The sequence below is a fragment of the Micromesistius poutassou genome (assembly GCF_964030765.1).
Source record: "Micromesistius poutassou genome assembly, chromosome: 12".
In the NCBI taxonomy this organism is placed as follows: Eukaryota; Metazoa; Chordata; class Actinopteri; order Gadiformes; family Gadidae; genus Micromesistius; species Micromesistius poutassou.
The window spans coordinates 15,432,857-15,459,601 of record NC_140282.1 but is presented as its reverse complement, the minus strand read 5'-3'; the positions used below and the strand labels follow the sequence as shown (position 1 = coordinate 15,459,601).

The window sequence follows — 26,745 nt, the reverse complement described above, 5'->3', positions numbered from 1 at the left end:
AGCTCGGCCACGTGCTGAAAAGTTTGCGTCTTGTTAAGTTTGTTTGTGCCAAATATATCGCCGCGATAGGACGTTCTCGCTGACAGTAACAGGGAAAAACTGCCTACAAAAAAGCGGCCGTGTTTTGCTCAAGTTTCCCACCAGACTTTGTGTTTGTTTTGGCGGGAGCAGCGTCCCCACAGCGTATCCATTCATGTTTAAATAACAAAAAGCCCCCATCCCTCTGAGAGTCTAATCCATCTTCTGCGAAAGACAAACATTAGAGTGTGTGTGATCCAACCAATAAAAACTAAACAAAAAGAAGAATAAAATTGTGGAAAATGTATTGATTTAGCTTTTAGAGCAACCAAAATGCTGGCATGCTGACTGACAGAGCGAGTCTCTTCTATGGAGACGTATAGATCCACCCCCTCAACGCCTGGGGTCCAAAGGTCTGCTTTGTTGGGCTCAGTAGGACGAACCCTGCATCCTAAAGAACACTAAATGGCAATGGCTTTCAACCCTTCCCCACGCTCCAACCACCATATCAATACCATCGATCAGCCCAGACAAAGCACAACACTGAATTTAGACTTTTTACAGATTAAATCGCGCAGCATTCTGTAACAGCAACTGTGCGATCATCCCTGCCCTCACACATTGTTGAAATCATATGCTGGATGCTTTAATCTTTCTATGTGTTTTTTAGTGAATGATCGGGCTATAATAAGACCACATTGGCTATGTAATCGTGGACAAAATGGGACATTTCATAGTGGATGGTGGAATAGCAACATTCACCTTTGCTTTGATTATGAAGATATTCCTGTTTTTCACCTCCCATACGACAGCGTTGTTAACCCATCCGTAGGCTTTCAATTTTTGTGCGGTATAAGGTGACGGATTCTCAATGAGATGAATGTAAATATCTCCAAACTCCAAGTCTGGTAGAGTCTTTGCCAGCTTCAAAGCAATGAATAAATCAGCGGGTGCTGTGTATGAAACACAAGTTCCGAGTATGTTTATCTTCTCTTCGTATCTAATTTTAACATTTTGTGACATATGGTCTAAATAGTTGCTTGTCGCCATTTTGCCAACGTTTGTTGCCCTCCAGGTATCCATGGTAGTCACGTGACCGCAAAGTATGAATATAGCACTTTTCGGACCAGTGGCCAATAAAAGCCCTTCACAATTATTGCCTCACATTCACCAATTCATTGACACATTCACACACCGACAGCGGTGTTAGTCATGCAAGGCAACAGGCAGCTCACAGTTGGTGTCTTGCTCAGGGACACCTCGACATTCAGCTAGGAGGAGCCGGTGATCAAAACAACTTCCCTGGCAGTGGCTCTGGAGGTAGAGAACCTCCTATGCAATCCTAAACAATGACCAACACACCTACCTAACCTGGAACCCACACACTGTACACACCCGTAATTATGTGGAAAATTAGCAAAAATGACTGAAAGTACTCACTAGTATTGAGTTGAGAGCTTAAGTGGCTTAATGGGTCTAATAATTAGCTAATTACCTTCATATACAATAGGGTATATCTGTTTTTATATTAGTTTATTTTTTATTTTTTAAGCAAACAGAAAAGTTTGTCTGTGTGTGTGTGTGTGTGTGTGTGTGTGTGTGTGTGTGTGTGTGTAGAATTCATGGTCCGGTTCGGTTATGACACTATATCATCAGTCTTGTGCATCCATGGTGATGCACAAGACTGGTGATGATTAATTCATCTCCGTTTCAGACAAACACCATGTCAAAACAGCTTGGGGAGAGACTGAGAGAGAAAACCATTTAAAGAGAATGATAGAGAGGAGGATGGAGGGTGAGCAATTGAGGCAAGAGAGAGAATGAGTGAGAGAGAAGGTGAAGGAGAGAGGGAGTGAGAAAGCTATCAAGAGAGAAAAGATGAGAGAATGATAGACGGTGAGCAAGCGATAGAGCAGAGGACGATGGAGAGAAAGAGAGGGATACCGGGTGAGAGAGATAGAGGGAAGACAGAGGATGATAAAGAGAGGAAGTGAGGGACAGAGCTATCAAGAGAGAGGGAATGATAGAGAGAGAGTGAGGGATAGAGGGCGAGAGCGTGATAGAGGATAGCGAGGGAGGGAGAAAGGGTGAGAGAACAATAGGTGGATGAAGGAGAATGAAGGAGAGGGAGTGAGAGCCAGCGAGTGATAGAGAGAGGCAGAGAGATTGTAGCAAATGTAGAGAATAAAGTAAAGAACACGAGTACTTGTTATTCCAGGTCTTGCTGTCCTACTCCCTCAGTACCGCCTCCCTCCGTCATCTCCCACTTTGACAACCCAGGACACACACACACCTCGCTGGAATAATAACTGCTCGTATTCAAATTCAGCTCTACAACACACACAACGTCCAGCCCACACACCCTTTTTTCAGATGATTAATCCCTTTGGACTGTTGCACTGTTAGTTAGTATGTAGGCAAATCTTTATTGATATAGCACATTTTTAAACAATGAGTTGCAAAATAAACCAACAAGAAACTTGGTACAGCAACAGCCACCAGAGGACATGGCACCCTGGTTTGTCAGTTGGCGTTTGTTTGGGCACTGTAAAGCACCTTAACAGAAAAACAGCATTGCAGTGCAGTGCATACAAACAAAGGTATTAAACAGTAAGAAAAACACTGGGGTATTGTGTATCATCAAGTAATGTACTTGTAACAACCAGTTTTTACACATGTGCTATATCATCATGTATGTCTTTATGTTTTTATTGTGCTGTCTTTAAGTTTTCCTTGTACTAAGTGTGTGTGCCCAGAACCCCTGAACAACAAGCCGGTCCCTCTCCAGGGGTTATCTGTCCAATCAGATGTGGATCTATCTTCATGGCTGAGCAGCTCACTAGAGACAGACGGACGTGTTTTCAATCTCCTCCATTGTGCTGATTGAGAGCTGTGCTGCTCGCTGATGAACTCCTGTTAGCAGCGCACATCGATTTTCTTCTTCTTCTTCTTCTTCTTCTTCCTTTCATCAGACAGACAGACAGACAGACAGACAGACAGACAGACAGACAGAGAGAGAGAGAGAGAGAGAGAGAGAGAGAGAGAGAGAGAGAGAGAGAGAGAGATGTGTGTGACTCGAGTCTCGAGACCACGCTGGGATTCAGCTGAAATACACTCCAGTTGTCTGATAAGAACAGAGGCAGGTTAACCACCAACATTTGATGTCTTTGCCCCTCCGGTACCACCCAGATCCTAGCCCACAGAACAGACGGCACACTGCCCCAGCTCTCACACATGCTTGATATCTGCACCAAAGTTATTCAAGCGTGTGTGTGTGTGTGTGTGTGTGTGTGTGTGTGTGTGTGTGTGTGTGTGTGTGTGTGTGTGTGTGTGTGTGTGTGTGTGTGCCTATGCGTGGGTGTCTGTGTAATGCATGTTGAAAATATGTGTGTGTGTGTGTGTGTGTGTGTGTTTCTGTGTGTGTGTGTTTTTGTGACTATTCTCATCCATGTGTGTTTTTGTATCCAAAACAGGCAGCCATGTTTAGCGTCACTCATGATCTTGTGTGTGTACGTGTGTGCACACATCCACATCCACACACAGACGATGTGTTTGACTGACTACTACACGAGGTGCATTGAAATGTTGCACCTCTTGCAGTATAGCAGACATGCATTCTCCCTCCACCCTTTCAGAACATTGAGTGCTGGCTATGTGTGTGTGTGTGTGTGTGTGTGTGTGTGTGTGTGTGTGTGTGTGTGTGTGTGTGTGTGTGTGTGTGTGTGTGTGTGTAACAGATTTAACAGCAAACATTGGTTGTAGTTAGAGGCTTGATGTTGATTATGGGCTAGATGCTGGTTAGAATAGAGTCGAGGCGCTAGTTTAGTGTATATTAATGTCTAGTAAGCTAAGCTAGACACTAATCTGGGCTAGATGCTAGTTGCAGGCAAGAGTCTAGTTATGGCTATATAGAGGCTATAGGCTGGAGGCTAGTAAGAAGCTAGAGGTTAGTCCTAAGCTAGATGGATGGATGGATGCTAGTTATAGGCTAGATGCTGATAAAGGGCCAGATGCTAGTTATAGGTTAGATGCTAGCTCTAGGCTAGAGGCTAGTTATAGGCTAGAGGCAAGTAATAAGATTATTTGGGGCTAAAAGCTGAATATTGCACCCTTCAACCACAACTCTGATACATTAGTCTCAAGAAATTCAGAATTAGAAATAATTGCAACACAAAATCTTCAAAGTTCGAGCAAAAGTTCTTAAAAACAAAAAATGTATAAAACGCCCCGAGGTTTATGGTTAGTTCACATTGTTGTGAAAAGCATTTACCTGTATATGTTGTCTATGTCTTTGACATGAGAAAAAAAATGGATGACTGCAAAATGAACAGTAGACATTTTGAACCAAGCATAAATATGAACATGGCAGGAGAACATGGCATGTCTTCATGGCAGGAGTCCGTAGTGAGGTGGTTACTGCTTCACTTGGCACGACGACATCCAACTTCCAGTCCAATTGGACCCTTTGGCCCAGAGCTCAGCCAACCATAATTTCCACAATGATTCAAAATATATATTTTTAAGCAATGCATAACTAATGGAACGTTGCATGATTTAGATAAGTGGGCTGGGCCGGTGGTTGATGGGAGTTGGAGACGCTGCCGGGTTAATGGATGGCTACACATTAGCAGGGTCGTCTAGGGGATAGCCAGGACGTTTGACCCACGGCCCCCCCCAGCGCAAACCTCGGCTTGATCCCAAATGTCCTGAGCTCACCTGAAAGAATCTTTAAGCAGGACGACAAAAGTAGGTCACACAGACCGGTGCACGCCGTTGCATATACCATCATCTGTTTCCGGGGGTTATTGGTGGTTGTGGACCTCCGCTGTGGACCGCCGCTTGTTCACCGTCAGTGACTTTCGTAGAGGACCATTCCCATTTAGGTCTAAGGTTTTGCAGTTAGCTTGGTGAGCGGATGGAGGGAGCGCCTTCTGTGAAAACTCTTGCTCTGAGATTATACAGCCAATCATTTTCTGTTTCATTTAAGGACTTTTTTTTACACGCTGCTCTATATCGGGAACAATTTTGGATTAAATCCTTTTAAACACATAATTAGCTCTAATTAGCTCCAAACTTTGGATCAAGGTTTCTTATAAATATTTTGGTATCTTGCACATAAAAGAGCTGTTTATAACAATTAGGATTTTTGTAATATAATCATTCTTTCTTTCTTCTTTTTCTTTTTCTGCTCCGGTCAAAGTGGAAAATTGCTGTAAATCGCCAGCAACGCTAATAATAATTTCTCAATCCTGCCTTACAGTGAAGGCAACACGTAGGAGAAAAAAAGCATATGCAAACGTACGTGGTCGCACTGACTAAATGTTAATGTTCTTTAAGTTCTTTTATTATTTTGTTGTCAGTAGCACTGGCGTTGCCATGACTGAAGCTCAGGAAATGCTCTGATGATTCATGTTTTGTTTCACATGAGTCAGTGTGAAATATGAAGAGGCGGAGGAGCTCTGCTTGCAAAAAAACAGCTTTCAATATATCCACATATACTGGGGGTTTTACTGCAGGGGGAAAGATTAAGAAATGTCAAATGTAGTGATATATTTGATTATTTTCTCCAATGCGACTTACAGTTTAATCTTATACAGGTCATTCATGAGCAGGTAGGAGTTAGGGGCCATCTTGCTGTAAGGTGCCTACAAGTAGGCTGCGGGAATAGGGGATTGAACTCAGCACCCATTTGACTATCTTGCACTGCTACACATTCTCATTATCTTTCTCCGGCTCCTTGAATTCCCCTCACTGAAATGTATATTTTCAATAAAATAATAACTTGAAACAGGTCGTATTGTATAGGGGTGTGGGGGTTATGGGCCGCTAACCCTTACCTGCTCCTTTTGACCTGTATCTGTGTTCACTGTCTAACCCCTACCTGCTCCTTAATGACCTGTGTCTGCATCACCGTAAGTTGATTTTGATAACAGCATCTGCTAAATCACTACTAAAAGGTAAAGAGAAACAACAACAATAACAAGGTAATCATATTTGCAAAGAAGTACATGTTTTATGGGTTTAGGGTTGAAAAGCTTGTGTGATTGTCTAACCCCAGATGCTTGTTGATTCTCTATGTAATAAGTAAGTGGTTTGCTTTCCATCAGAGAGGATGAGCAATGGGCTGAGATCTAATGTACACTCACAGCTCACAGCCACATCTAATAGGAAAACTAGGGCTATTCAAACATTACCTCCACACTCACATGCACACACAGTCAAACACACACATACCTATGCACGCACCCACCCACACACACACGCACCCCCCCCCCACACACACACACACACACACACACACTTGTATATGAACCCCAAAGCACACAGGCAGGCACTGGCAAAGTCATTGAATCACTTTCCTCAAACTCAATATACATAAAATACCCATTAAGGGAAATCAAAAGTAGGTTGTCAGAACTCCACAGAAGATAAATCTCTCTATTTAGGTATACGTATATTTATATATTTCAGCCTTCCACAGAGAATGTGACTGATTATCTGTCTTTTTTTTTTTTTCATCAGTAAGTGCAATTGCTTTAGTGTTAGTGCCCTAGCTTTAACCTATCGCCCTAACATTAGTGCAGTAACCATATTGCACCATATTGTCAGTGCACTAGCATTAACATTAGAGTTATTCCCAGTACAAGTGCACTAGCATTAGCTTTAGCATTAGCACCGGGGGATTGAAAGCCCATTGCAGCCAGCCGAAGTCTCCGCAGAGTCAACAGAAATGACCTGCCGTTTGATTCCTGATGGAAGTCTAACCAAGCATCACCTTCAATTCCAGCAAGAAAACAAACAGCAGACCCCAGGAATGACAGAGCATGTAGCGCTAAGAGGGAGGACATGTAGGCCCAGCTACACTTTTCTGCTCTGCTCTTATAGCAACACTTCAAGGCCAAGCAGTTAAGGCACCCTATACACATAAAGTAATGCTGCTCTCAGATGGTTTTCCACGCGGCCTCGCTCTCGGAGGTTAAACACCTATTTGCTGAAAGTGAGACTCTTGTCAAGCGTGTCGGCTTGTGTACTCAGGCGAGGCTAGTTAACACTACGCTAATGTCTTTATAATGTCTTTATAATGTCTTCCCCCGAAAAGATTTTACTCCGTTCAAGCACTTTGGTCTAATGCACTGTTTTCATCCATTCATTTAAGTCATTCATTTGGGTTCCAAGACAAATTAAGCAGTGACAGAAATCTACTGCTTAATTTGTCTACTTCATTCATTCATTTTAGCATACAGTCAATCACTGTTGCATTTGTACCACTATGTACAATTTCACACACAAACCGTGGACTAGAAAACCTTTTTTCTGGTAAAAGGCACCAATGTATAAATTAATCATATAAAAAACATAAACACAAGACCTCTAAAGAGACATCTATTTCCTTTGTCTTAGTATTTTTTCAGCAAAAACCATGAATCTGGAAGAATATGCTGACAAGTATCCTTAGCCGCTCGCCCAATGACTCTCTCATTTTGTTGTTGTCAGCTTCAGGACTTAAGTTCCTGTGAAGATAGAAAAGGCTGCTTGTGTACCCCCCTCGAAATTGAAAACTAGAGTGTCTCTTGACTCATAAATCAGTTTTATATCAGCGTCTGGCGGGGACACGGGTGGGCTCTTGGAAGGAAGTATGCTTCTGTCTTCGTTCTTTATTACCTTCAGGAAAGTTTGTGACGTTTTCCCAGGTGGTCACAACCAGATGGCACTTTGGGAAGATATACCATCTTCCTCTTTTGTATTTTAACCCACACATGGATTGTCCGGGTTCATGTCTAGGTCAGAAGTCTTGGTCTTGAGTGAGTTATATGTCCTATTGTTTGGCGATCCTGAGTTTATATTCATTCTTGTATTCTCACACCACTCACTGGGTCTCACTAACTCTAGAGATAAGATAATGGTCCTACAGATCATATAGAGCTGTTCTACAGACCAGTAAGTCTGGCTCTAGAGACTAGATAGTGTGGTTCTAGATACTAATTAGATGGCTTCTAGAGACCAGACAGAGTGGTTCTAGAGGGACCGGACGTCGTGGTTCTAGAGACCGTGACATAGTGGTTCTAGAGGGGGGCAGATAGAGTTGTTATGGAGACCAGGTAGAGTGGTTCTAGAGGGTTCAGAGATATTCAGATAAAAGGCTGAACAACAACGCATCGACTGTTCCCCTGCTGTCCTGGGGCGGCCGATCGATGGCTGCTTTCCATCACCACTAATGGGTTCTGTATGAACAACGATTAAAATCACATTGTTTCAAGGAGAAGGAGAAGCAGCCGTGGAGCGGCCTATCTGTCTTCATGGGTATTGATTCAGCGGTTACCCCTGGTCGCTCGGTCCAACGCACTGATTTTATTGTAGCGCTCGAGTTTTCTTCTCTTCTGTGCTCAGAGAACATTTATATGAAATATGTGGACAATAATATAGAAAAGTAGTTTCACACTTTTAGATGGAGCAAGAGGAGAAAAAGAGGAAAATGCTGGAGCATAGGGAGATCCAGTGTGAACACTGGAGAATAAGTTGTAGTTCATAGTGAAAGCATGTGTGGATGTGCTTACCCCTGGTGGATTGTGGTGATCCAGCCTGTTGTGATTCTGCTACCATCGGAGATAAACAGAGGATAGCATAAACAGAAAAGCATCTTCTGCTACAGTGAATAGACACACACACACACACACACACACACACACACACACATACAAACACACACAGTTAAGTTATTATTGAATTGTGGGGGGTTGTGTGGGTGTGTGTAGGCAAATATGTATGTACATACCTGTGTGTGTGCGCGTGCGTGCGTGCGTGTGTGTTTGAATGTGTGAGTATGAGTTTGTGTGTAAATGTGTGTAAGCGTGTGTTTGTGTGTGTGTATGTGTGTAAGTGTGTGTGTGTGTGTGTGTGTGTGTGTGTTCTAACCGGGTCTGTGTTCCTGTGCCAGATGCCATGCTGCTGGTGGCTGACCGGCTGGTTGGTCCGGAGAACATCCAGAAGGTTCTTCAGCCCATCGACATAAAAATTTCTGATGCCATCATGACCATGCAAGAGAACAACTTTGAATTCAGCAACAAGGTAAACACACCACACCACGTTTTCCAGTAGATAGTCAGAAGAAGAACCAGGTATACAGGGTTGGGGCATCTTGCTCAAGGATTCAGCATCAGCATGCATTTTGTTGAATGAAATATCTGAAAGAATGGCACAGATTCTGAGGTTAATTTAAAATAAGCAATACAGTATGTTTGAGTTACAAGTAAGCTATTAGCACTAGGTTCTGTTTCATCCGTTCGCTTTTCAATGTATTGTAAAATACACATACTAGCGGTTAGAGTAACAGTACATTTCACTTCACACTTCAAAGACCTCCACAGTTCTATCTCAAGTTCATTAAACAGCTGTAATTAAACCTGCAGAATGCCCCATCAATGAGCTCTCTTTCAGACCACACAGACCAATAAGCTGTAACTGTAACTCACTGACCTCTCTTATTTGCTAAAGACGATTTGAGTCGATCTTATGGAGCCTAGAACTGTTCAGTCCAGATCATTATCTTTGCACATGACTTTAAATGTATAATTGTGTTTGTTGCTCTATGTATCTTTGATTTTGTGTTTCATGGAACACTGTTTTCTTGGCCTGCTGCCGGTTGCACCAGCAGAACGTAAAGCCGATCATAAGTTCGGGTGTAAAGTTCGCCTTAACCCTACGCTCAACGTAGCTAGTTTCAAACCAAAGGTGTTCTAAATTTTGGTTGCACCACCATAACTTAAGTTTTAACGTTACTAGTAGTGCGTAAATTGTACCAGTGTTGCATTTAATGACGTTTAGATCATTTCAAGCCAATCATTGACAGCAAACTATGTAAACAGGAAGTAGCTGCTACCGGCAAGTTTCCACCTTATCTGAGTGAAGACGCGTTCAAATGAGAGGGCAAACAAAACAGTTCGACAGTCATTTATTCTCTAAAATTGACTTGGGCGGTATAGGCGTGAGGTTAAGCTATTTGATGGCGGATTGTGAGTGTTGTGAGTTTTGCGCATATAGATCTACATCATCATACTGATGAAATGGATCGATGCGGTCACGGACAATCCGTTCCCGACGCAAACCACGTTGAAACTCCTCTTCCCATTGCTCAAAACGAAAAGCCATCTTTGGTATTTAAATCTTTTAACGTATTTACCGGTCTTTATCGTTAGAATGTAACTTACACCAGCTAGAGGGGAGGTGTAAAATATAAGTTATAGCTTAGTGTTACGTTGAAACTAGACTTTAGTAGAGTGTAAAGTCGAACGTTTGGGCAATTTACGTTCACCGTAGCCTAAGTGGAACCTTACGTTCTGCTGGTGCAACCAGCTGCTGCTGGTCCTCTTCAAAGTCTTCATTCATGAGTCATGATGCTGATCCAGTGAAATGATGATCCACGGATCTATCTCTTTCACTGGCCAATCTCTGGTCTCTCTCAGAAAATACATATCATACAAATATGACTTAGCTGCTAAGTAAAGGTTAAATAATTGTCCTCTTTGTTACGCCTCTCAGGTTTTCCAGCTCTGTGGTCAACCCAAGTTGGCCGCTGGCAGGGTACGATCGTCCCGTCATGTTTTTGACTCCAACCCTCGCTACAGACCTACGGCCTCACAGGGCAGACCGACCACCGCACCTGGTACCAGTCTGAACCACTTGGTAAGAGCTCATAATACCTGGACCCCCTCATCAGACCTCGAAGGCTTTAGTAAGACATAGACTGCCTCCTCAGATCGGGTCTGGTAAGACCTGGGAAGTCCAGTACAACATGGGAGTTCATGTTGTTCTGGAAACATTGTTTTCTGATTCCAGTGGCCACTCTACGGCACTCTTTTTAACGAGGTCATGCAGCCTTTTGACTTGCCTTGTAGCTGCCTCAATTTAGTTTGTCTGTTTGGATAGTTCTCTATCTCATTTGGAAGTCGCTTTGGGTGAAAGGGTCGGCTAAATGTAAATGTTTGAGGTTTAATGTTTTACCTCAATGGAGATGTGTTGAACCTCAACTTTGTGAAGTAAACTTGACGGAAAACCAAAGGGCGATAAAGGCAGATCTTTATATTTTTGGATTCTATTATTTGAATGAAGAATTGCAAAGTTTTCAGAAATTACCTGTTTTTAGTTCAAAGGAATGTCTTGAATTCCACGGAACAGATACAGATTCCCAGTAGAGAACATTACTATTTTCTCCTGTGGCTCACAACGTGAGTAGCTCCAACAGGGTTTGTAAAATATGAAGTTAAAAGCCTTTATTTTATTTATCACCGAAACCTTAATGAGCCGTCCAGGTTTCCACATAAAAGCGAAGTGCCCCATAAAAGAGTTAAGACTTTGTGCAGACAGGTATAGTCCATTTAGCACTGTGCAATTAAAGCGATAAGCAAGTGGAGAATTTTAAGAGGTAGAGTTGGTCTAAGGGAGATATTACAGTCCAAAGCAGGGAAATGTCTCTATAATACAGTTTTTAGTATGATTATTGTATTGGCAAACTGGTGTATTGTATTCAAACTACTGTGAATGTTTAATTGGCTAACTTTTCTTTTTCTTTTTTCTTTTTCATTCTAACATTCCCTGATCTGCATAAATCTATTTTTTTAAATGCTGAAAATCATACTTGAAATGTAGCATATTCCCAAGAGATGCCGATATGTCACCACACTCCTACCTTCCGAAGTAATTCTACATCCTTGCCTCCTGTTATCTTTTTCTCTGCTCAACCTTTCTTTGTCCAACGTTCAATCATATTTCTCTCCTTGGTGTTTCTGCTGCGTCCAGAGGATTGTGTGGAGGAACATGCAACACAGCGTAAGGCATCCATTTCTCCTCCTAATCTGTTGATGTTATCTGTTCACCTAATCCCCTGAACTAGCCCCTTTATTTATTTATTTTATCTAGTCTGTTCATTTTAACATTTAAAACCCTTAATGTAACCCCTTTCTAATGTATTTATCCAAACTCTTTACCTAATTGATTCTTTCAACCTCTTCATCTACTGATTTTCTTTAATCCAATCTCATAATTAGAACTCTTCAATTTAACCCATAATTTAACCCCTTCTATTACATTTCTTAATCTAATCTATCCCTATCATTCTTTATTCTCATTTACTCTAAAAACCTTATCTAGTTTCTTCATCAACATTTGTATTTTAAATCTAAATCCAATCTCACAAGTTCACCTCTTTAATCTTTTAATCATAATTGATTAATCATGATTTACCTCTCCATAAAATATCTTATTAACATCTAATCTCCTCATTAGCATCCAACGTTATTATTTTGCTTTGCATTTCTTTTTTTCAGCCCCCTCATTCAATGCAGTCCATTGTTTGTTATTGATTGATATGGTATTGATTGGAATGGTTATTGATTTCTGACATTTTTCTCATTCTGCAAATTCTACAAGTGTGCTTTTGTCTACCCACCTGTCTATCCGCATCAGTTACAGTCTGATACACAATCTTTTTTTCATCCAACACTGCTGGTTGAATGTTTTGATACCTCAACTATTGTTTTTACATTGTATGGGGGAATAATTTAGTAGACTTTGTAGTTTCAAGTTTTACTCCATGCTGGGTGATTCCAATCGGGAATACTCTGTGAAGTCGACTTGGAAGCAAGCAAAAGCAAGATGGAGCAGACCTTTACTTTGAAATACTTTTCTTCTATGCATGACAAAACAACCCATCTCTAGTTCAAAGTGCCATCTAATAAAAGCATGAAATCACAGTAAAACACAACACTTCATTATTTTAGAATACAAAAACATTGACAAATTCAAACACAGACTCCTTCTTCAGAGATGACGAAAAAAGTTTCTTTGTTCATTTTTAGTTTTTCACTTAAGATTTGGTTTACGAGAACAAAGAAGGCAACAGTGTAGCCCCTAGCCCTCCATGTTTTATTTATTACCCAGTTTCATGTTGAATAAGAACAAGAGCATCTCACAGTCCAGGCCACATGCCCCCAGGCTGCTGCCTGACCCAGTCTGATGGCCGACCTGCAGTACAATCGTACACTCTGTGATGCAGGTTGAGTGACTATTGATGGTGTTCTGTTCTGTGGTACAGGTAGAGTGAATACTAGATCGTATTATGTGATATAGGAAGAGTGTCTACTAGATGGTATTCTGTTCTGTTGTACAGGAAGAGTGTCTTCTAGATGGTATTCTGTTCTGTTGTACAGGAAGAGTGTCTACTAGATGCTATTCTGTTCTGTGCTACAGGTAGAGTGACTGGTAGATGGTATTCTGTTATGTGATACTGGTAGATGGTATTCTGTTCTGTGGTACAGGTAGAGTGACTGGTAGATGGTATTCTGTTCTGTGCTACAGGTAGAGTGACTGGTAGATGGTATTCTGTTCTGTGCTACAGGTAAAGTGACTGGTAGATGGTATTCTGTTCTGTTGTACAGGAAGAGTGACTGGTAGATGGTATTCTGTTATGTGATACTGGTAGATGGTATTCTGTTCTGTGCTACAGGTAGAGTGACTGGTAGATGGTATTCTGTTCTGTGCTACAGGTAGAGTGACTGGTAGATGGTATTCTGTTCTGTGGTACAGGTAGAGTGACTGGTAGATGGTATTCTGTTCTGTGGTACAGGTAGAGTGACTGGTAGATGGTATTCTGTTCTGTGCTACAGGTAGAGTGACTGGTAGATGGTATTCTGTTCTGTGCTACAGGTAGAGTGACTGGTAGATGGTATTCTGTTATGTGATACTGGTAGATGGTATTCTGTTCTGTGCTACAGGTAGAGTGACTGGTAGATGGTATTCTGTTCTGTGCTACAGGTAGAGTGACTGGTAGATGGTATTCTGTTATGTGATACTGGTAGATGGTATTCTGTTCTGTGCTACAGGTAGAGTGACTGGTAGATGGTATTCTGTGATACAGGCAGAGTAGCGTGCTGTAGCTAGAATGCAGGTATAGGTAGAGTCTGTTGCTTGTACAGGTAGATTGTGTTTCTGGTACAGGTAGATTGTGTTTCTGGTACAGGTAGAGTGCGTTTCTGTTCCAGGTAGAGTGCGTTTCTGTTCCAGGTAGAGTGTGTTTCCTGTACAGGTACAGTGTGTTTCTGTTCCAGGTAGGGGTGTGTTTCTGTTACAGGTAGAGTGTGTATCTGTTCCAAGTAGATTAGAGTTTGTCTCTTGTACAGGTAGTGTGTGTTTTTTTTACCAGGTAGAGTGCGTTTCTGTTCCAGGAATAGTGTGTTTCTTGTACAGGTAGCGTTTTTGGTTACATTAAGATTAGAGATGTTAGCTATGTATCTGCAAGCTCTGCGCTTTGAGTTTGACTCACTGACCCTCTGTCTGTCTGTCTGTCTGTCTGTCTGTCTGTCTGTGTGTGAGACTCTCTCTCTCTCTCCCTATCTCATGTCTATCCATTTCTCTCAGTTGTTCTACCTCTTCTTAACATGAATACCATGTGGAAACTAAGAGAGTCTAACTTCCCATCTCAGAAACACTCACTTGTTAAATTGTTATGTGTGTGTGTGTGTGTGTGTGTGTGTGTGTGTGTGTGTGTGTGTGTGTGTGTGTGTGTGTGTGTGTGCATTGATGAAGCTTAATTCTTAAGCCTCTGATATCGTGGTTTCAGGGCTTGGTATGACTCGGAGAGTGGGAAAGGTTCAACACGTGGTTTATTCAGAGATACAAGTAAATGGACATGCACTCTGGAGGTGGTTCACGAAGCATCTGCAGGTACAAATTCAAGGTACAAAGTCTATTTTGGTTTGGGCAGAATGGTAGCCACTTCCACACAGTCGGATTTACCCAGCTGCATCTCAAATGGTGTTGTGTTGACCACTCTGTGTAGAAACAGAAACAGAAGTGTGGTTAACACTACAAATATGTGGTCCAATGAGGTACTTATGTTAGCTTTAATATTGTGGTGTCTATTAAGGCGTATAATAATGTAATTTACATCAGTGTGCGTTACTTTGTGTGTGTGTGTGTGTGTGTGTGTGTGTGTGTGTGTTGAATAATATGTGTGCATCATACAAGATGTGTTAATCTTAATAGAGACCAAATTATCAGTTTGTACAGACCATAATATCTCCAGTATGGACTAACAGGATGAGGTGGTCATTGTTAAGGGAAATGTGGTCTGTGTGTGTGGGGGGGGGCTCTTATTTTGACCTAAAGTACTGTACTACAATATTTTACTAACATGCATGTTATCATCAAGAAGCTCTATTTATAGCTGATATAAATATTGATTTCATGTTTATTCAGATTAAAATATTTTTTCAGTAGATCAGCACGTGTGTGTATGTGTGCCTGCGTGCGTGTGTGTCTGTGTGTGTGTGCATGTGTCTGCCGAGTTGTGGTGTCTGCTGTTCAACATCCACTACACTTCATAAAACCACTTGATTTAACAGCCAACACAATCGTTTTTTACTCTTTCCACCACCGCTCCTGGCAAGGTGTGTATTCCTTTCCTTTGAGAGAGAAAATTAATGGCCTGTTGGTTGGCCTTGAGTTGCTACAAAGTCAAATTAAAAAGAGAAAATATTAACAATGACTCCCTTCATTGATTCAGTCAAACTCATTTGGCTTTTGATAGGGCTCTTGTTCTTTTCATAGTGAATTGTGTGTGTGTGTGTGTGTGTGTGTGTGTGTGTGTGTGTGTGTGTGTGTGTGTGTGTGTGTGTGTGTGTGTGTGTGTGTGTGTGTGTGTGTGGTTCTGTGAGGGATAGAGCATTTGTGTGTGATATTATAATGTATTGTGTGTTTCTGTGAATGTGTGTGTCAGACTCAAAGGATTTCGATTGGGAGATCAAGTGGTGTGTCTCATTGTTAGTTTGGTAAAACAATAATTTTCACTGACCGGTGTGGCATACGAGGGATCCTCGTTGCCTCGGCTAATCACTTGACGACTAACAGCCTCATCTCCATGTCAAATGTTTTTGCTACCTGATTGCCAATTATGACCATCGGTAAGGGAGTCAGAGCTGTTATTTTTTCTTCATTTTTATAATCAAGAGAGGTGTTGGAACGGTCTAGCTCTCCGCACTGACAAGACAGACAAACCCTAACGCCTCGTTCACACTACCTCCGTCAGTCGACGGATGGGCGAGGGCATGTCTGACATATGGGGGAGTAGTCATTGTGGACTCAGCCTGCAACAGGGGCAACACTCCTTGCACTCTCCTTGCACCAGGCGTTATAAAGCCGGCTTTTTCCTGCGTCTCCCTGCTTGTTGTTGTTATTGCTAAATGGATCCCGTAGTCACAAGGACAGTGTTGCCCCTGTACCTGTACCACAGCAATCGCCCAATTCTTAAATCCATTAAATCCATTCTTAAGTCCCCCGCTGCCGGCCGGCTTTTTGACATTTCCATGGCGGGTTGTATCACAAAGACCATTTCATTGGACATTGTCCAAGTAGCGGCACACTAGTGTATTTGCATAACCGTGATCTGATTGGCCGACGGACTCGTCGCTTCCCGAAAAGTTGAACATTTCTCAACTTTTGACGGAGCCACGGAGCCGACTTGACGGACGGACCCACAATGCATTTCGAGGGCGCCCCGTGCAAAGTCAATGAGATGCGTCCGTTGACGGAGGTAGTGTGCAAGAGGCGTAAGTCTTTCTGCTATTCCACCACACCAGCCCTTAGTTTGGTGCATCAGCAGGTAGCGACAGACACTGCACTCTAGAATTGCTAGCATTCCGGAGCCACTGTTCAATTATGCATAGCGCTACGAAGGCAGTCGTGCTAAAGACGCAGATACGGGCGGATCTCGAACCCACAGCTGCAATCTGCTGTCATAAACACAGCCGTTAATGTATTCTTTGCTGAGCTCAATATTCTCCATCAGATGTGTGTTCTTCATAGGGTCGTTGGTCAGGAGGCTGTAGGGCTATGCCGAGGCCTCAAGTCAACCAGGCATCCCCGTCGGATCACGACACACTCAGGAAACAGTAAACAATTAATTTAGGTAGTGTTTCCCCACAAAGGTGGTTTTTTCTCCGCAGACAGATGAGCAGCATCTGCTCGTGGTCATAATATTGAGGCGCCGGGCAGGCTACCATATCCCCTCTACGGTGGAGGTAATGGGGAAATGGTTTCCTGAACTTGGTATTATTGCGAGAGGTAGTGCGTGCATTCTGATGCTGCAGCTTTATGTAATGATGGTGCAGAACACTTAAGAGAAAGACTTTGTGAAGAGGCTTTAAACGGTTGCCTTGGTGGTCTGGGAGACACTCACAGACAGTAAACAACAGCGCACAGCACAGATTGCTGATTGCTGAGGAGGTTGTATCCATCTCAATCAGATGGTCTTTAGGCTGTATCCAGTCCACAGTTAGATAAATAATTCAGGAGGACCCTTTGAATAAGCAGACATTACACTGGATTGTCTGAAACTGGCTTTACACAACAACGATCTGAACACAAGCCGCAAAAGTGGCGTTGCGTTCCCACTTTTCATTCCGCGTTTAGATGAGCGTCTTTGGGTGGAAATCTGCGTGCATTCGGTGACGCAAAAGTGTGTGAAATCCGACGTGTTTGTTGTGGTTTGCCTGTACTACACGTGGATGTGACGTAAACGTGTACGGGACGAGAGCCAGCGTGAGCAGCTCAGAGCACACCTTTTGCGTTGTTAACCCTTTAGACAGAAACGCAATGGTGGAGCGTTTTTAAGATTTCCACTCTGGAGAGTGGGTTCATTTTTTTGCGTTTTTTAAGCCCAGAAAACGCTGTCGCCGTCTAAACAAAAGGCACATCTGATAAAATATTTTGTCGGTTTCACCCGGGAGCGTTGTCGTGTAAAGCCAGCCTGAAACATCCTTTAAGATTAAATAAATATTTAAACAGGGAAATGCTGGTTTGCTTTGCTGTTAACTATTTAATATTCAAGCAGGCAGTATGTCAAGTGACAAAGAGAATTTTAGATGCAAATCATTAAGGGGCAGGTAGGGCTTATGGCCTCTTGCTCAAGAAGGCTGTGACATTGTGATCATTGGGGATCAAACCCACAGCCTTTTGGCTGGTGCTAACCACTATACCACTACAGTACAAACATTTTAGATATCTAAATTCTCATAATTTGGTCTTCACTGTTGTCATTTTGTTGGACCATTAGGTCATCAGTCATAGGCGTACCCATCTTCTTTCCCCTCTCATCCACGGCCCTCCATCTTGAAATCCAGCGCTATAGTCAGAGGTGACGTGTTGTGATTGAGCCGTCATACATGTCATCCCCGATCATACTCAAGACCCCCCCCCCCCCAAGAGTCACAGGACACAATACTTCCCCCAGCACACTCCTTAATCTGTTCTCCAACTTTCCGACTGCTACACACACCCATCTTAAAGCACATCTCACCTCTGATGCTGTGATATATAATAATGCGACTGGGCGCTGCGGTAGTTCACTGGACCAAACACAGTTCTGCAGCCTGAAATCACATCTGATCTAATCCAACCAGACTTCCCGCAGTCTGCAGGGACCAGGATGAAAACTGTCCCATCCAGGCGACTGATCGTCACCATCCACCGTTGGCTCATAAACACGCTCGAGTGCTGGACGGATCCCCTGGATTCCTGTATGCTGGTGTTTTTCCTTATTACAGAAGCAGAAGAGAGTGTATAGTCTGGGCGTCATTTCACACTAAATTGTACCTATATTTCAACACCTTGCGTTATTGTGCCAGGATGGTATGACTGCAATAACGTTGGCGCTCAACCGCGCGTCCAGGTAATGATTAACGGCCCCATATAGTTCGGAATGCAAACCAGTAAACAGTACATGTGAAGCGGAAAATCTGGAGATAAACAATAATAGATACCAACAATAAGGTTTGATTCCTTAGTTTTCCCAAGAAACAGCCGTTTGGCTTGGAGACGGTTGCTGCCTTATGGGTTTGTGATATTGTTTAAATAACAGCCAAACTGGGTTATGTAATGAATCCACTGTCATGCTGTCCGTCTGTCTTACTCATAGGTGTGTGTGTGTGTGTGTGTGTGTGTGTGTGTGTGTGTGTGTGTGTGTGTGTGTGTGTGTGTGTGTGTGTGTGTGTGTGTGTGTGTGTGTGTGTGTGTGTGTGTGTGTGTGTGCGCGTGTGCGTGCATGCGTCTTTCCTAGATTGCAGTCCGTAAGATACAATGTCATACACAGTGTCTACCCTCAAAAGGCTAACAGAATGATGTGAAACTGGATGTGATACTCATGAAACATAACATGAAAGGGATGTAAGTAGACATCATGTGACTTACCCTTAAAAAAAACAGTGTGAAACCAGGTGCTAAGATATTTATGAGTTGATTGGTGCACATTTAATTTGCACATTTGCAAGTCAGATCCCACATATAAAGTCCATATTCTCACCATTGATGCAGCAAATGCTCCGTGTGTAACCAGGACGTCGTTGGCGGGATTGGTAGGAGGCGTTACCGTGGTTTAAACCTCTTGCCATGCAGGGGGAGTCATCAGGATGATCTCCAACAGGTGGCATGACGGTTAATGAGAGGTTCAGGATAACGACGTAGCGTTGCGGTGGGAAGCCTAACGACTTCGCCATCATTTCAAATGAATATGAAAGCATGTCAAGGGTTTAACCAGGGGTAAGCAGCCTGTTGTTCTTTGATTAATTCATCTCCTCAACCCAGAGGTACAAAGTACGGTGTAACCTCATCAAGACAGAGGACATGTTGGTAACTGGGAATGAATTTGCTCTATCCTACATCCGGTGGATAAAGGGATAGGGTTAGGGTTGTGTGTGTGTGTGTGTGTGTGTGTGTGTGTGTGTGTGTGTGTGTGTGTGTCAAGCCCAATAACTTAAACCTTAAGTAATGAATACACATTAACCACAAGAACATCTTATATACATGAAACATCCAAGGATATGCAGAGTTATCTGTAAATTGGTGTTTGCCAATTTCAGATTTTGTCTTTCCCAGATTCAGATTCAGAGTTATTTGATTCCCAATCCCTCATTGTGCGTCCGAAAGAGGAGTTTGTGGAGTTAGCATTTGATTTACATTGGCCGCTCCCGTTGACTTGCTGAGTTACATTAGCCTAGTCCTTTTCATGTGATGGGAATTCACTTTGAATTACTTTCCAAACATTTCCAATGTGTTCCAGATATAGATTGTAGTTTGTCTAGACACACACACGGATGATTCTATTTTAGATGCTGTTATTATAACGTTACCTCTGCTGCACCGCTTGCACAATTATATGATTAGCTGCTTTTGACTGGGTAGGCTACGTGAAGGGTAACTTGTCAGCGCAGCATCACAGTAGCCTAAATAGCCCAAAATAGTGCAGAAATATATGTGTGTTTTTATTATACAAACTACAATCTTGTGGTGTTGTAGCTGGAACTCGTTTTGAATAAGCTCCTATTAGAACACATTGGAAATCTGTAGAAAATCTGTGTATTCCCTACTATTGTAACTCTGCAAGCCAATAGAAGCCACTAGCTTAGAGCTTATGCTTAACCGCAAACCCCCCTTCTGGATGCACAATGATACATGTGGAATTAAACAACTTTAAATTCAACAAATAAACCACACCCTTACACAACCTCACCAAACGCTTTCCCTAAACACAGTGAGCTACCCCTTACCGTGAACACATGATCCAAAAAGAGATTCATGGCATTTTAAAGCATTGCCTATTGATTGTTGTATGTATTCTGACTTAAGAAATATGTTTCACCAGTTGGCCCTTAAGGCTGTTCAAGTCTGCCATGACTGATGAGATATTTGGTTGAATAGTGTGTGTGTGTGTGTGTGTGTGTGTGTGTGTGTGTGTGTGTGTGTGTGTGTGTGTGTGTGTGTGTGTGTGTGTGTGTGTGTGTGTGTGTGTGTGTGTGTGTGTGTGTGTGTGTGTGTGCGTGCGTGCACTAATGCATGCATGCAAGTCTTTCTGAATTTGTTCATTATGAATGTCCTTCATCATGCAGTACAGGTTGTCTTTGGTGCTGCGCTGCGGCCGTTAGGAAGGAACATGTGCATATATAATCCACTGGTGTGGTTTTAACGTGCCCACCAGCCCAGTGATTACCTTGGAGATCCTGTTTTACCTGCCGTATGGCATCTGTCCACGAGGCCTCTCTCCGCAAATAGCGCCCTCACCCCAGGGACTGGCCACTGAAAACCAGCTGTGTGTGAAATGTCCATCTGTGCTTGCAGTACCTAAGATAGGGTTTGTTTAGCATAGATGGGAGGCACTAAAACAGCCCCTGCTTCAGTCACACTTTTCAACCTCTCATGAATATATTATTTTGGTGTTGGGGGGATTGATGGTGCACAGTGTTTACTTTCAGAAGGAGAATTCACGGTGTGTGTGTGTGTGTGTGTGTCTGTCTGTCTGTCTGTCTGTCTGTCTGTCTGAGTTAGTGTGTGTGGGTCGATGCTCAAAGACCTCAAAAGAGTCAACAACAGTCCAACTAGATTCCTAATAAGACCCTGGACATTAGAGGGAGAGAGAGATGGATGGCTGCCCCCACATTTAATAACAATAGATAGAGAGAGCTCACTCACTTGCTTCCTCTTCATCTAATAACTTTAACGTCTAACAGCTCTAACTCCTAATAATACTCCTTTTACATACAACAAATGTAATCTTTAATACTGTTGACGTCTAACACTGTTGACGTCACACAGTTTATGCCGTTTCAAGTACCTTTATATAATAACATTACCAAATAATAACTTAATGGTCTAATAAATCAAACTATTAACTTCTACCAACTTTAAAGTATAATAACTTTAACGTCTGATAACCTGAACTCACAAACTACTCATGGACATAGAATAATTGAACATCATGGTAATGTCTAATAACATTAACGTCTTATTACTTTAATGTCTAACAGTCTGAGCTTTAATATATAATAACTGTGATGATAATAAAAGTCACATCTAATAACTTAAGGGGGCGGCCTCCGGCTAGCAAGGGCTCAGCCTCTGAAGTGGAGTGAGGGTCTGCGGGCGTTTGAAGTGGCGGACTGCGGCGGGCTACAGTGCCCTAATTACAATCACTGGGGCTGCATTAGCATGCAGGGCTGCACCAGCATGCTGCATTGGGGGACCCCTCGCAAGACACAGAGGATCCTGTTCAGATAAAAAGATACGGTAGATAGTGCTTATTTTTTACCGAAACACTGAAATAAGAAAGGAAGAAAGATGGATAGTGAAAGAATGAAAGAAAGGGAAAGAAAAAAAGAAAGAATGAGGGAAAGAACGGTGGATGGATGTGAATGTGCAGGGTAGGATTTGAGGGGAAGAGCCTGACTTTGTGTGCTGTGCTGGACAAGTGCCAGACTTGTGTCGGTACGCCAGATGCCACCGTCTGAGATTCTCTTTCATTTTCTCGACTCCTTTTTTTATCCAACCAACTGTGAGAGACCAGAGCCCCTTTTCAAGGGTTTGAGACCATAATTGAGACAACGACAAGACACATCGAAGGAATCTACATTTACCCTAACATAATCACCTAAAACATGATGAATCACTGTACATATACAGTGTGTTATTATTTATTCAGTGAACTGGGCAACCGTATCATTAAATGTATTGTGACACAAGAAAATGAAGAAAAATGTAATGCTAGACTATGATTCATGTATTGCTGAGAAGCTTTATGCAGGCTTTATGGTAAACATCCTTGTGAACATCACTGTAAGTTTGTTACAGGGCAGATGCAGTAGAGCAGAACTGTTGAAACTGCCGCACAGTCTGTAGAGAAACAGACAGCTGAAGTCTTTCGACCATTGACTCCATTGATCAAAAGTTTAAAAACCACTGCCTAGAACCATTTGGACTGTCTTTTAAAAACACTGATTTTTCTAGATAAGATGTGTACTTAAAGCAGGGTTATTGTCCTAAATACAGATCACTTATTACCAAGAACTTGGTAGGCTTGGTGGAAAGGTGGAGGAGAGAGCCTGTGAAAAGTGTGTGAAGAATATTTCTTTGGTGTTCTATTCTACCGGCTCTATCTCGAGGACCAGACACGTATAACGGTCAGGCCGGGTCTCGATGTTGACAGATTCTGGGATCAATTGTGTTGAAATGGGTCCCAACCTCTATTTGCTCCGCAATGTGCAGTGCCTATCTGTACTGTATTCTGATTGACAACTCCTGATTATTAGAATTTATTATAGTTGTATTACAGCGTTATGTTGCTGGAGGATATAGTCCTGGTTTATTATGGATGTTAACCATAATCTGATGGAAGTCCTGGTTTAGTCCTGATTATAGTCCTGGTTTATTATGGTTGTTAACTATAATGTGATTGAAGTGGAAGATGAGGTGATGTCACTTGGGTGTGATGTTACCTAGTGTAATGTCACCTCGGTGTGACGTCACCTATTGTGATGTCACCTGGGGGGTATGTCACCTGGGTGTGATGTCACCTGGGTCTGATGTCACCTGGGTGTCACTGTCCTCCTGTAAAAAGCATGAATCTGCCTGGGTGATTTTATCATGTGTTCATCACCCCTGCATGCTGCCGGTCTTATTAAGACACATCACAAATCCCAGGGAACATAGCTCATAAACACACCTGGGGTAATAAGCACATGAATGTGTGCACACATTTACACAGAAAATAACATGCAGTGTTGGGAAACATTTTAAAATGAACTAGTTCAGTTCATAGTTCATAATTCAAAATTTTGAGTTCACAGTTCCAAAAATGAACTAGTTCATAGTTATTTTTTTCAATATGTTGCTGGGAGCTATTATTTCGGAACCAACACTCTCTCAGTTTAACTTTGTTCAATAGAGTGCACAAAGGCTTTTGCCTTCCAGGCAAAAGCTCGGCTAAAACACACCGTAAACAGGCCTTAAAGGACAATTCCGGTATTTTGAACATTGAGCCCCCTTTCTGGTTTGTCTAGGATGAAATAGAGTGATTGACACCGAATGTTGACGATTGTTCCTGTCTCGGGTATTTGGCTCATTTCCCTGCCTGCTTCAGAATGGCTGGCTACATGTATGCACAAACCTGTCCTTAAAACAACCCTAAACGTTCATTTTCAGAAATGTGCAACTCACCGAGTGGTTAGTAGTGTTTGTTGATGTTCCAAATCAAGTATCGTAGTGAAACAGTTTCTGTCGTGTTTTATTTGGCATTTTGTAAATCCCATTGAAACGGAAACCGGACCTGGGGCCTCATTTATAAAACTCTGCGTTAAACCCTCCCTAAAACATTGCGTACGCCCAAACTTCAGAATGTGCGTACACACAAAAATATTTAGATTTATAAAACCGTGCGGCGCACACCTGTACGCACTCTTCTCGTTATAAATAACAACTTGCGTTGAATTTGGCGTGCGTGCACGAGCGCCATGCTCCTCCCAAGTTCGTCCCATAATAGTCCTTATAAGGTCAATGCTAATTAATCAATGAATATTCCTAGTATATAAGGAGCCTTTGCTGACCTATCATTACACGGGAAAACACGCGTGCATTACACGCGCTCGCGTCTCATACCCCTCGCTAAATTCTCGAGCAATTCCAAAGCTGCCATATTTTAGCCCGTTAGAATACAGAGGCCAACAGGAGCATTATTTATTGGCCTTGTGCCAACAGGATAATTAATTACTATGTCATATAGGCTAATTTATTGTAGGCCTACATATATATGTATCAGGAAAATGAATACAACTTAAGTGATACAGTTGGTCTGGCCGAGGATTGTGATTTGAAAGGGTTGTAGTGTGTTGAACATAATATTGCCTTAATTCATATTTCATAATGGGTGCTTTTTATAAAATGAATAAATAAATCCGAAGTCATAGTAGCCTATGTGGTGCGCAATGTGCGTTGGGTATCGGGAATCATAGACATCTTATATCAGATGTCTATGTCGGGACGGGAGGTAGAGTGTTCTTCTTCCATTGGCGTTATTGGCGGATTGCAAACCGATATGGTGCATTACCGCCACCAACTTTCTGTTGTCGTCTCCGGAGATCACTGTTTGAAAAACTTTGCGGGACCTTTACTCCGGGTGAAAGGATGCGTAAAACTGCTCACTCTTTTCCGCAAGGAATTTTTCTATAAATCATGACGTTGGCGGTGAAAGACGCGTACGCACATTTCATCCCTGTTTCCGCAACATTTTCGTGCGCAGAGACCTTTATAAATGAGGCCCCTGAACCGGAAACAGAAATGGGGCTGTTTATGTTTGGTTGTAGTCTTTTCGCTCGGTTCTCCGTATCAACAGTAGGGCTAGACCGAGCGAAAAGACTACAACCAGCCCCCCTTTCCGTTTCCGGTCAACGAGCAATGAGTCTTCCAACAGAAATCAATGGATTTCCAAAATGCCAAATAAAACACGACAGAAACTGTATTTCGCTATGATACTTGATTTGGAACATTAAAAAACACCACTAACCAGTTGATAAGTTGCACATTTCTGAAAAATAACGTTTAGGGTTGTTTTAAGGACAGGTTTGTGCATACATGTAGCCAGCCATTCTGAAGCAGGCAGGGATGATTCGAAATGAGCCAAATACCCGAGACAGGAACAATCGTCAACATTCGGTGTCAACCACTCTATTTCATCCTAGACAAACCAGAAAGGGGGCTCAATGTTCAAAATACCGGAATTGTCCTTTAAGGCCTGTTTTAGCCGGGCTTTCGCCTGGAAGGCTCTTTAGAAATCTGGCACCCTATTGAATCAAGTTAAACTGAGAGAGCTTGCCGTTCACAGACACCAGAATGAACACGTTCACAGTAACGTTCATCAGGCAGTAATACAGTATGTTCAGTTCACATTCGCCCAAAATATGAACGAGTTCATGAACTATCGTTCAATGAACAACACTGATAACATGCATGGAGACACACACACACGCACACACAAAAAAGGTAACTATAATTCTTTTTTTTACCCTGAGCAAGTTTCAATTCGGAAAGATAATTGAAAATCGAGAAACATGGACACCAAAATGTCATCAGTTTTAGGAAGAATATATTTTGATGGGATTCACCTCCACATGCTCTGACCCTCCTCTGGCGCTGTGCTTCTTCTGTGGGGAGAAATAAGCACAGTTGCATGAAGCACAGGCCCATGTTTCTCACTAAACTATGAGTATTTGCACCCTTTTAATGTTCATGTTTAAACTGCCAAATAGAATGCACACACATTATTTATGTATAAAAAAAAAATCACAAAGATATTTTGTGCCTGTGAAAAAGGGGGTACAATAGCAGCAAACGTTTGAGAACCACTGTGAGTACCAGCACTGGAACCATACATGTATCGCTTTAATTTACAGGTGTTTCTTAGAACCGTTGATTGAATTTACAATTGTCAGCTGTAAACCCATTGAAATCACACATTCCACCAAAGCCACAGTCAACACTCTTTTTTCATTGGTTGCAAAATGTAAAAGAAAATGGACAGACGCATACATTTACATGATACAAATTAGCTGGGCTGCGGTAACATGTAGACTTACCAAAATTAGCAAGCCAGTGAGCAGGAAATGTATTTGTGTTTGCGTGCCAAATAAATTATTAAATAAACTAACATCGTCATGATCGGTTGTCACTTACTTTTTCACTTACAATTACTTTTAATTATTAAATGGCGTTTTTAGAACAATCTACAACAACAACAATTTAAAACAATCTATAACACAGTGTACAACAATGTGCAATTATCTTCAGCGCTCTGCCTGCGGCCTCATACCTAAGACTGAATCATAGCCGTGCTGATATTAAGTAGAACAGCACACTGCTTAC

At 42.2% G+C, this 26,745-nt stretch overlaps 1 protein-coding gene across 2 annotated transcripts in view; it reads left to right on the top strand.

Moving 5' to 3' along the window:
• Positions 1-26,745, top strand: part of LOC311356499 (glypican-6-like) — a 126,017-nt gene that overhangs the window by 89,979 nt on the left and 9,293 nt on the right. For both annotated transcript variants that reach the window (XM_084476289.1, XM_084476290.1), the window contains exons 5-6: positions 8,954-9,084; positions 10,555-10,698. In XM_084476289.1, coding sequence (XP_084332415.1) covers positions 8,954-9,084; positions 10,555-10,698 — 275 coding nt within the window. The remainder of the gene's footprint in view (positions 1-8,953; positions 9,085-10,554; positions 10,699-26,745) is intronic.